Consider the following 12,606-nt stretch of genomic DNA (forward strand, 5'->3'; position numbering starts at 1 on the left):
TTTGTTCCTTGATAGTATGTATATCTTTGAAAGTACTTCACAAATACTATTTGAGAAGAGATAATGTTCCATCCACTCAAAGAAATGTTTCATTCTCAGATGGTTATATGTGTAATATAAAACTAAAAACCCACCTACATTCTTCTACATTCTATACAATTCCAGAAGGAAGTTTAAAAATCCAATCCGATGAAACTAAATCATTCCTGTTAAACATGCATGCTTTTATAATAATAAAGATGAAGACCAAGTGTTGAGCATGATGCTCATGGGAAGAGCACCTGCCTAGAATGTTTTAAAAATGCACCAGACCCTGGATTCAATCTTCAGAATCATATGCAAAAAAGGAAAGATGAAGAAACACACACAAAAGACAGACAACAAAGACACAGAATACTAAGAGAATAGATGCTCTTCTGTATCCCACACACAGAAAGATAACAGACACAGAGAAAGAACCACATACATAATGAAATCTATGAATGGAAAACTATACAAGTAGTGAGAAATACTGACAAATTCTAGGTATGGAGTTGGCAGAGAAGGAAGTTCTCAGGTAGAGGTACTCAGAGCAAGTCAAGGGGATGATATTTTGTAGAAGTAGAAGTAGGCATAGTTAATCTGGCATTGGTAATAAATTCTCAAGAGTAGAAATTTCTTACAAGGAAGCTCTTTACATCAAGGTTAAACTCCTTGCCCTGCTATTTAATATTTCATGCAACACTTAAATCTTGATTGTGTTAAAAGAGAGGATATATAATCTTAATGAAAAAAATGAATTATACTGGCTTTGGGATATATATATTTAAAACAGGCCAACAAATCCATCTCCCTGAACTAACTTCCTTCAGTCTTGACCTTCCCCTAAAGAATCTAAAACATGAAATGAACACTCTAAAATTAGCAGCGGGAAGCAATCACCAAGCTTATCTGAAATGTCTGTTTTCAAATAAATAAGACTGTGTATAGTATATGAGAGAAATTTCTGACTATAAGGGTAAGTACTAAAATTACCTTATAGGCTTAGAAAACTCGATCTTTAGAGCTATTGCAAAGCAATGGAGATGGCCATGTACTCTGAATTACCTTTAGTTTTACTTATTGCTTTAACTTATTCCACAACAAATAGTTCCTAGATTTTTTTTTTCCCCTTCAAGATCAAACCTAAGGCCTCATGCATGCTGAGCAGGGACTCTACCAAATGAGTTATAACTCCAGCCCCTTTTTCTCCTTTTTTAAGAATGTAAAACTCAGTTCACCGGACTTTAGTTTTCAATGAATCAGATCCATATAAATTTGTTAAAAAATAATCAGAAGAAATGGGCTGGGAAGTTGGCTCAGTGGTAGAGCGCTTGCCTTGCATGCATGAGGCCCTGGGTTCGATTCCTCAGCACCACATAAGAAGAAAAAAAAAGCCGAAAGTGGCGCTATGGCTCAAGTGGTAGAGTGCTAGCCTTGAGCTGAAGAGCTGAGGGACAGAGCCCAGGCCCAGAGTTCAGGCTCCACGACCGGATGAAAAAAAAATAAAAAAAAATCAGAAGTTCATGAACGATTTTGAACAGTACTCATTACCAAATTGGGCTAACAGATTAAACAATAGCCACATGTTGTGGTACACACCTACAATCTCTACACTTGGGATTATAAAATATAGCCAGTGTTTGAGGTGTACCTAAGATTAGGTTACTGCTTTAGGTATGGCAAAAGAATCATACAGTGCAGAACTCTTGAGAGGCAGAAAGATAGTAAAGAGTGATTTATGGGCAAAATGCAAATATACCTTGAGGTATGAAGCAGTCAGGTAGATAAAGGCCAAGTTAAGGCATAAGATTATGAGTTTAAAGGTCTCTGTGACATATAGGGAGACTATATCTAAACAACAACAACAACAACAAAACCAAGACAGTATGTTGGAAATGTTCTGTACAATTTGGAGGGTGGGGGAAGGAAAGTATGAGAAAAATGAGGGAAGAGGTAATAAGTTTGACAAGCAATGTACTTTTATTACCTTATTTATGTAACTGTAACCCCTCTGGTACATCACCTTGATAGTAATAAATGAATAAAATTTTTTAAAAAATCAAAAAGAGAAATAAAACAAAATAGTTGAGTGCAGTGGCTTGTACTGTAATCCCTGCTACTCAGGAGGCTGAGATCAGAGGATTACAGTTCAAAGCCAACCTTGTAGGAAAGTCTGTGAGACTCCTATCTCCAATTAACCAACACAAAACTGGAAGTGGTGCTGTGGCTCAAAGTGGTAGAGCGTTAGCCTTGAAAGAAAAAGCTTAGGGACAGCATTCAGGCCCTAAAAAACAAAGAAACAAAAAACCCAAACAAGCAAGCACGCAAAATCAAAAAATAAAAAGAAACTTAAAACAAATATTAAGCCTGGGTATTTAAAAAAAACTCCTGGCACCACAAAAACCCCAATGAACAACAAATACTGGTTAAGTATATGAGCAAGGACAGCTGAGAGATAACTGAATGGAAATTGTACTCTTCAACATCTGTTGAATCATATGCAAAAGTTTCTTCATTTTTCCCCCTAGGCAAAATTAAACAACATTTAGTGAGAATGGAGAGGGTTCCCCAAATCTGGAGTAAGAATGCCTAAGTCTCAAAAATTGCTTGATTGGGGTTGGAAGCATAGCTTAAGTGGTAGAGTGTTAGCCAATGAACAAATGTCAGATATTGACTCTGAATTCCAGTCTTAGACTAAAAAGTAAAAACTTGCTTGATCATGCCAGACATTGGTGGCTTGCACCTTTAATCCTAACTACTCAGGAGGCTGAGATCTGAGGATGTCAGGCAGGAAAGTCTGTAAAACTCTCATCTCTAATAATAATCTACCTCCCTCTAAAAAAAAAAAAAAGCCAAAAGTGGTGCTGTGCTCAAGTGGCAGAGCACTATACTTGAGCAAAAGCAGCTCAGGGACAGTGCATGGGCCTGACTTCAAGCCCCAGGAGCAGCGTGCACGTGCGCAGACATGCACGCACACACTCACACACAAATTGCTTGATCATTCTTTAGATGTTTTTATGTCACTGGACCAATAATATAATTCACCTCATCTCTAGGAACTTCTTTCAAATGAGAAGGTTTGCTAGAACAGTCTCAAACATTTTGTTGGCAACCCATTAAGGATATATACTTTGTTTCTCAATGTGTACCAATATACACATTCTTTGAAATAAAAGGTTTATGTAGGGGCAGTAGTGTAGCTAAATGGCAGAGAAGTTTCCCAGAATGTGCAAGGCCCTAGGCTCATTCTCTATCCCTGAAAAACCAGACAATTTTATGTATATTTACACATATGTTAATATTTTCTACTTGATTCTAGTTCTTAAAAATCATTGGCTTGAGTGTAGTTGTGAAGGTGGGAGGGAAGGGATGGTAAGGGAAAAACAAAGGAGGAGGCAACAATGCTTGATAGGAAATGTATTCATTTCCTTGCTCATGTAACTGTAACGCCTCTATAGAGTATTTTTACAATAAAAATGTATTAATAAAAAAATATCAGAGTCAGGCGCCGGTGGCTCACGCCTGTAATCCTAGCTACTCAGGAGGCTGAGATCTGAGGATTGCGGTTCAAAGCTAGTCCGGGCAGATAAGTCCGTGAGACTCTTATTTCCAATAAACCACTAGAAAACCAGAAATGGTGCTGTGACTCAAGTAGTAGAGAACTCCCCTTGAGCTGAAGAGCTGAGGGACAGTGCCCAAGCCCAGAGTTCAAGCCCCACGACCGACAAAAAAAAAAAAAAATCATTGGCTTATATCACATCTAAAAAAGACATTAAGATATAAGTGTGACAAACATACAGGGAAACTACACATTGTTAGCATTAATGTTAATTAATGTTCTACTTGGAATAGAAATATAGCAATTCTTCAATAAATTTAACAGAGAATTACTGTAAAGTTCAGCAAATGTATGGTTCAAACTGATATTTGTATGTATGTTCCTAACAACACTATTTTCAATAGCCAAAACAAGAAAATAACATATTTTTATGAACAATGAACTGATACACAAATGTAGTATATCCATATACATAAATATGGCGTATCCATAGAATGGGCCCTTATTTAGCCAAAAAAAGAAAAAAATACTAAAAGCTCTCTTAACACAGTACTAAGTGAGGTCAATCATAAAAGGTATGCATTGTGTCTCCATTAATCCAAAGAGACTCCAAAGAGACAAAAGATTTGATAGTGATTACTAGGAACTAGGAAGAATAAAGAATGAGGACTGACTAGAGAGAGGGTACAGGATTTGTTTCAGAGTGATGAAAATGTTTTATAATTATGTGATGATGATAATACAACCTTGTGAATATACTGAAAACTAATGAACTGTAAAATTTAAAAGAATGAATTTTATGGTAGATGAATTGTGCATTTGTTTGTGCACATATGTGTATACATATACTTTCTGGTAGTACTAGGTTTGAACTCAGGTCGTTGCAGCTAGGCAGCTGCTCTACATTGAGCTGTACCTCTAGCCCTTTTTTTTGGGGGGGGGGTCTGGTCGTGGGGCCTGAACTCTGGGCCTGGGCGCTGTCCCTTAGCTCTTCAGCTCAAGGCTAGCGTGCTACCACTTGAGCCATAGCACCACTTCCGGCTTTTTTTATTTTCTGCTTATGTGGTGCTGAGGAATGGAACCCAGGGCCTCATGCATGCAAGGCAAGCGCTCTACCACTGAGCCCCTTTCCCAGCCCCCTCTAGCCCTTTTTTGCATAGCCTTTTGCTTTTGTTGAATTTTTTGTGTGTGTGTGCCAGTCCTGGGGTCTGAACTCTGGGCCTGGGCGCTGTCCCTCAGCTCTTCAGCTCAAGGCTAGCGCTCTGCCACTTGAACCACAGTACCACTTCTGGCTTTTTTCTTTTTGCTTATGTGGTGCTGAGGAATTGAACCCAGGGCCTCAGGCATGCAAGGCAAGCGCTCTACCACTGGGCCAACTTCCCAGCCCAGCCTTTTGCTTTTATGTCTGCGCTTGCATATGGACAACGATCTATCTCACACTTCTTGTCATAGTTCAAATGACATGCTTAGCTTTTCTGTTGAGATGGGAGTCTCACAAACTTATTTTCCCTCCTGGGTTGGAGTTGCAATTCTCTTGATTTCGGCCTCTTCTATAGCTGTAATGACAGGCATGTGCCACTGTACCTACCTACTGGTTGAGAAAAAAATTTTTGTATGGCTGGCTTGGAACTATAATCCTCCTAATTGCAGTCTCCCAAGTAGTTAGGATTATACAACAGGCATGAGCCAGTGATGTCCAGCCAAATATTTTAATAAAGGCTGTTATTAAAAAATAAAGCAAAAACTTAATTGATTTCATTAGATATCTACGGTGCTTTTTATTCTTTAAAACATTAAATTTAAGAACTAGGGAGTACAAGACAGTGGTAGAATGCTTGTGTAGCATGCATGAGGCCCAGGGTTTGATCTCTAAATTCCACAAAATAAATTTTACTTAAACTTGTAGTCTGTTACCTGCTTACATTATACTCTTTTTTTTTTTTAACCTGGCTCTAGTATTTTCTTTTGTTCTTCTGAGACCTAAGCAGCTGTCTTTGGAGACACTGAATTGGACACTAATTGAAGAGCCCAGAGGTAAAAGGAGGTAGAAGTGTTCTACTTGAGACTTTTTTTGAGGGGGGATCAGTTGTGGGGCTTGAACTGTAGGCCTTGGCACTATCCCTCAGCTCTTCAGCTCAAGGCGAGCAATCTACCACTTGAGCCACAATGCCACTTCTTTTCTGGTGGTTAATTGGAGGTAAGTCTTACAGGCTTTCCTGCCCAGGGCTGGCTTTGAACCAGATCCTCAGATCTCAGCCTCCTGAGTAGCTAGAATTATAGGCATGAGCCATTGGTGCCTGGCTTGAGATGTTTTAATACACTTCAAAAAATCTGATCCTTAAGGAAATCTTGAAACTAAGGCTCAGAAAAATTAAGTAACTTGCTCAAGGCCAAAGGTAATTAAGTAATAATAAAAATTATTTAAATACAACCTGTCTCTTATATTCCTGTGATTTCCAATATGGAATTACATGTGTTTTTTGTTGTTGTTTTGCCAGTACTGGGCTTGAACTCAGGGCTTTGAGCTCTTGCTCTGCTTTCTTGATTACAGCAGGCACTCTATCACTTGAGCCACATTTCCAACTTGGTATTTTACCAGCTGAGGCAAAACATTGAGGACTTTTCTGCCTGGGCTAACTTCAAACCAACATGTTCAAGTTGTCCTGAGTATCTAGGATTATAGGCATGAACAACTGGTGAACAGCTATGTCTATCACTTTTAACCTGTCACAAAATAACAAGAGGAAGAAAGTTAAACTAAAATGAGGCTTAGATATATAGTGTCTAAGAATGATGCTTGTTATGTTTTTAGAATTATATGTGTATATACACACACATATAACAGTCACCTAACTCATTTGTATGATTGCATACACATATTCCAACTATTTTTTAAATTTTAACAATTTGACTAAATCAGAAAATTTTCAAATGGTCCCAACACTTTAAACATTGACTCAATACCAACAGGTTTAATCATTTCACTTACAAGAAGAAATAAGGTCCTCAAAAGAATGGCTAATAACACTGTTTTCAAGAATTTACAACAGTAAAACAAAATTTTGACAGTGAAAATAATTGTCAGGAGGACACTAAAGTAAATCTCAAGATTTTCTGGAATTCTGTTGGCTTTAACTTTTTTATTTTTGGTCAGTCGCAGGGCTTGAACTCTGGGCCTGGGTGCTGTCCCTTAGCTCTTCAGCTCAAGGCTAACGCTCTACTACTTGAACCACAGCGCCACTTCCGGCTTTTTATGCTTATGTGGTGCTGAGGAATTGAACCCAGGGCCTCATGCATTCGAGGTAAGCACTCTACCCCTGAGCCACCTTCCCAGCCCCTAAGTAAACTTTCTTTAAAAGAAGTTTATCACAATTAGTCAAAATGCCAGTATCCAATGGACCATCAAAAGTCAGGAAATGTACAAGAGATGTTTTAATTATCAATATTCTTTTGACTTAATACCTCAAATATTCAAATATTTGGCAAAAATACATAAAAATTAATCAAGACCAAACATACTATTATCAATAGTTTTCTTCCCATTTTGTGTGTCTTATTTTCTTCAAATTAAAGTATCTAAACCAGAAAGCCCCTAATCATAAATTTTTTATCCAAGGTTTTGACAAAAATAATTCACCATGGGTGTATATGCCCTTTCCTAATGTCTCTTCATAGGTAATGACTATTATACAACCATATATATGACAGATGGCAGTCCTCCCTATTTTATTCCTGATAAACAGTCTACTACAGTTACCGGCCCACATCCCTGACCCCAAATTACCTAACACAACAAAAACATAAAATAAATTACAAAATCTACAACCTGGAAATATGTGAAAATATCTCAATCCTCTCTTACCCCATTCTAGCCTGCATTTTTCTTTTTCAGGTATTTTTCTCACAAGGTACTTTCTTTGATAATGAAACAGAATAAAGACAGTATTTTATCTGCACTAAAGTTTGAAAATTATTATAAACTTTAAGAAAACCTAATATATGACAATTTCTACCATTTATAACTTTCATTTGTTATTCACTTAAAGTTCCCCAAATCATTATTTTCTATTTTTTAAAATAAGGTTCTAACTGCTTTCAAGCATATCACTTTCTGGGTATTTTCTATCAGTTATTATGTTCACTAATTTAAAAATACTTTTTAAACTAAAAACTATCTACAGTTAAAATATCATATCAGTAACATTTTAAACTCTTAAAAGTACTTTGTCTACTCACAGATAAGTGATGTATCATTTAGAATCTCCTCTTAAAGAATTAATTCAGTTGTCCCATCCTTACCTCATTTAAAACACAGTTGCTGTTTCAGGCTGTGAAAAAGCTGAGAACTTGTCTCCTGTCATGTGTATATTAATCAAAATACTGGCAAGGAGACACATATAATTTTAAGGGAGTACTTGAGTAGTTTGATGTGTTAGCAGATTAGGAATAGGAAAAAAATGTTTGGTAAAAGCTACTATATTAAGCGAAATTTTAATGGTATCTTAAAAATGAGGTTATAACAATTTATAACTTATGCTAGTTTTTCATGTTTTTTATAATTAACATTTATTTGTACTGAACAACAATAAATCTACCATCTATTTCTCAAAACATTTATTCTTCTCTTTAAGCAATGATTTACAGACACCTGGTACTATATTTCAAATTACATTTATTATTTATTTTTTCTTTTATTTATTTTTTTGGGGGGGTCTCGTCATGGGCCTGAACTCTGGGCCTGGGCACTGTCCCTCAGCTCTTCAGCTCAAGGCTAGCTGCTCTATCACTCGAGCCACAGTGCCACTTCCGAATTTTTTTTTCTGCTTATGTGGTGCTGAGGAATCGAACCCAGGGCCTCATGCATGCAAGGCAAGCGCTCTACCACTGAGCCACCTTCCCAGCCCTCAAATTCCTTTTAAATATATAAAACACCCTTAAGTTTAAACACCACACAAAAGTATTTATGTAAACCATAGTAGATTACAAATCATAAGGAAATCTAGGTCTTCTTTTAACTTGTAGAAAAGTCAACAACAAACATCCAAACAGGAAAAGTAGGACCAGAGGACGTAGCACAGTGATAACGTGATTGTCTAGCATGTATGAAATCCTGGATTTCTACTCCTAGCACAACAATAGAGGAGGAACAAAAGGAGGAGGAAGGGGGATAGGAGAAGATAAAGAAGGAGAAACTGAATCAGCCTTACTATAGAGGCTTTGAGAGGAGGACAGCTTGAGAGCCTAAGAATGAGACCAAGCCTGGATAACATACTCGGAACCAGTTTCAGAAATTAAAAAGCTGAGTGTACATTCTTGTAATGCCATCACTCAAGAGGCGGAGGCAGAGAACTGCTAGGTCCAAGCCAGTTTGGCTATATAGTAATATCAAATAATCTCATTTTAAATACTCCAGTAAAACCAAACCAAATGAACAATTATTTCTCCTAAACTAACTATATGTTCTCTTTGTTATGATTATATAATACTATTAGGATAAACATGTCTAAGTACTACAAATGGACACATACATTAATCTTAAAATAAGTTAAATAGACTGGGTGCTGGTGGCTCATGCCTGTAATCCTAGTTACTCAGGAGGCTGATATCTAAGGATCTCAGTTCAAAGCCAGACTAGGCAGGAAAGCCTGTGAGACTAGTATCTACCAAAAAAGCTAGAACTATGGTACAAGTGGTAAAATGTGCCACCCTTGAGTAAAAAAGCTCAGGGACAGTGTCTACGCCCTGAATTTAAGCCCCAGGTCTGGTGTGTGTGCGCACACACGCACACACGCACATACACACACACACACACAAATTTTATACAGAAAAATAGAAAAAGCAATCTAGATACATAACAATATAAACTTTCTTCAATAAAGAATATTTACATAATTAACGTATTTAAGGAGAGAGGAAAAGGGAGGACAAGAACAGGAAGAGGGAAAAGTAATGGGAAATGAAAGGCTAGTTAGAGGCAATTGGGAATCAAGTATTTCTATTCAATAAGGCCTTTATGAAAAAAGGCAATTAAATTCCTTCATATAAATGTATTAAATATGTGATCTTTTGGTATTTGTTGTAGTTGTAACATCTGAAGGCATTTAGCAGGCTTTGTTATCTCTAAACACCTTATCTGTAATTTCTTGAAACAGAAACATGCACATTTGAAAGGTAGAAAAGCAACTGTTTATCATATTGACAGTCATGAAAGAAATAAAAGCAATTTTAAGCTAAGAAAATCAGAAATTCAAAACCTGAAAATTGCTTTTCAGTATTGTGATATAAAAACTTTTTGAGTGATACAAAAGATGATTCTATAAACTTTAAATGTTAGCCTGATGTAAAACTTTTCATATGTAAAAAACCATGGAGGTCCATTTATTTGAGGCCCTATACTTTTGCTGTGTGACTAAAAGTAAACAATGATGACTTTTACAAGAATCCAAGTTGCTATTACTTATATATTCACTCTAATACACATCTATAAGGCATACATGAACTAAAGCAAAACATTTTTATTCTGCAATTTTTACTTACCTAATATTTTCACAGCATAATGAGGACTTTCTAAGACAATTCCTTCTTCTGTGTCAAATATGGGGTTATCTATTCCAGTCTTTGGAGGAATTTGGGCTAGTTTCTTAAGTCTCATGGAAGAATTAAGGTCCAGTTCTTGCTTTTTCCCTTCTTCCTCTCGTCTACGTCTCATATCCTCCTGTTGTTGTCGAATACGCTCCAATTGTGCACTTCGTCGTACTGGCATCATCCTAGTGCCCAAATCTCCTGGGCAGTCAACAGCCATCTCTCGGTGCCTCTGATGTTCCTCTGGTGATGCAAGATCAACATTTTTTATTCCGTTGTCTGATTCCTCTGTAACATGCCCATTCATATGGAATGTTGTCATGATTATCTATAAAAACCTGTACCAATTTATATAGATCAATTTTTCCTATAAAGCCAATCCTCTTGATTCTGTAGTATAAAATCCATGTTACTTCAAAAAACAAAAAAATTTTAAAAAAGAAACTTCTCACATCACATAACAATGCTATGAAAAGGTATCCATGAAGGAAATCTAAGGGGAAAGATGGAAGGGAAAAACAGTATAAGAATTATAATATAAAACCAGATTTTACATAGCACTTTTCTACTCTCTATATAATACAGAAATTTAGTAGATATATGATTTTGCTCTATAGATTACGTGTATTTCTTGTATTTTACAAAGAATGCTGAGAAAAGCAAGCCATTTCCCTTCCCCCCAATAACTCTCAAGAATTTTTTTGGGGGGGCTTGGTTGTAGGGCTTGAACTCTGGGGTTGGGCACTGTCCAGCTCAAGGCAAGGGCTCTACCACTTGAACCACAGCACCACTTCTGATTTTCTAATAGTAATAATAATTGCAGAGGAGAGTCTCATGGACTTTCCTGCCCAGGCTGGCTTTGAACCATGATCCTCATATCTTAGCCTCCTGAGTAGCTAGGATTATAGGCGTGAGCCAAAAGCGCCCGACTAACTCTCAAGAATTTGAAGCATACCATTCACCTTTTTAAAAATGATGTTTTGGGCTGGGTGCTCATGCCTATAATCCTAGCTACTCTGGAGGCTGAGATCTGAGGATTGTGGTTCAAAGCCAGCCCAACCAGGAAAGTCCAAGAGACTCTTATCTCCAATTTACCACTAGAAAACTGGAAGTGGTGCTGTGACTCAAAGTGGTAGAGTGCTAGTCTTGAGCTGAAAAACTCAGGGACAGTGCCCAGGCCCTAAGTTCAAGCCCCACAACCAACAACAAAAACTGACACTGGAAAGTTTAGTAAAGTGAACAAGTAAAAAGTTTGGGGTATTAATTCTGTAAAGGTGCTTCTTATATAAATAGTTGTTTAAATACAAAGGTGCTTCTTATATAAATAGTTGTTTAAATACCTGAAGTTGTCTCAGCTCTGTAATTTGTTAATTGTTAAACCAATTGATGACAGTCAATTTCTCATATGTCAAGCTAACTTGGTATGGTGGGCAACTCAATATACAGGAAATATTTGAAGGAAAAACTAATGCATTTTTAAGGGGGGTGTGAGATGGAGATGCCCAAAGTACAAGAAACTTTATAATTAGAAGCAAAGGCGCCTATAGATAAAACCTACAGAAAAAAAAAATCAAGAGAAAAGAAAACTGAATCTTCATTCTGTCTCTGCTATTTCCATTATCATTATGATTTAAAAAAAATTTGTCGCTGAACCTTAGATTCAATTAGATAAATTTTCAAAGGATTGTTTTGAGCCTTAAATAAGATAATGCATATAGATTATAAAGTGAATACAGAGATATATTTATACTAATTATATGTATTAGTCTGATTCTCATCTTAAAAATACTCTAAGATTGTTTAGACAAAGTATTTTATTAGATGGTACACTGGCTTTTCATCAAATCATTTCTTGAGCACAAACAGGCAGACTGTTTATGTGTGTAAACCCACACATAGTATCTAATTAGTCTTCTTCTGCTCAGTCTTTAAAAATATTTACAATAATAAATCTACTATCTCCTTGAGTTGAGAAGCGTTAAGTAGTTAGAGCATAATGCCAACTAAGCAAAATGCAGGTGTTTAGCCATATTACTATGCCAATCAATCTTCCAAATAAACAGAAGACAAATCACTTGATAAACATAAAGACAGAACTAACAAGGAAAACTGTAAGACCACCAATCAAGACAACAGATACAAATGACAAGAGCCTATTAAATTTTTTCACAATAATTCTATTAATTTCAGTTTTTTGTTTTTGTTTTTGTCAGTCATGGGGCTTGACCTCTGGGCTTGGGCGCTATCCTTCAGCCCTCAGCTCAAGGCAAGCGCTCTACCACTTGAGCCACAGCACCACTCCCTCACAATAATTCTAATAAACTAGTCTCCCATCCAAATATTAGCTTTACTTATAACCATGTGATCTACATAAGCACCTAACTTACTACTAGTTTGTCTTTTTTCATTAAAATGAGAGCTATTAGACTTATCATTCTTTTTTT

At 36.6% G+C, this 12,606-nt stretch overlaps 1 protein-coding gene across 2 annotated transcripts in view; it reads right to left on the reverse strand.

Annotated features, from left to right (window-relative positions):
• The window catches only part of Mpp5 (membrane protein, palmitoylated 5 (MAGUK p55 subfamily member 5)), a 76,300-nt gene that overhangs the window by 27,871 nt on the left and 35,823 nt on the right, over nt 1–12,606 (reverse strand). For both annotated transcript variants that reach the window (XM_013017172.1, XM_013017183.1), the window contains exon 2: nt 10,118–10,655. In XM_013017172.1, the coding sequence (XP_012872626.1) occupies nt 10,118–10,484 (367 nt within the window). In that variant the 5' untranslated portion in view covers nt 10,485–10,655. The remainder of the gene's footprint in view (nt 1–10,117; nt 10,656–12,606) is intronic.

Source organism: Dipodomys ordii, unplaced genomic scaffold (assembly GCF_000151885.1).
Source record: "Dipodomys ordii isolate 6190 unplaced genomic scaffold, Dord_2.0 Scaffold2, whole genome shotgun sequence".
Lineage (NCBI taxonomy): Eukaryota > Metazoa > Chordata > Mammalia > Rodentia > Heteromyidae > Dipodomys > Dipodomys ordii.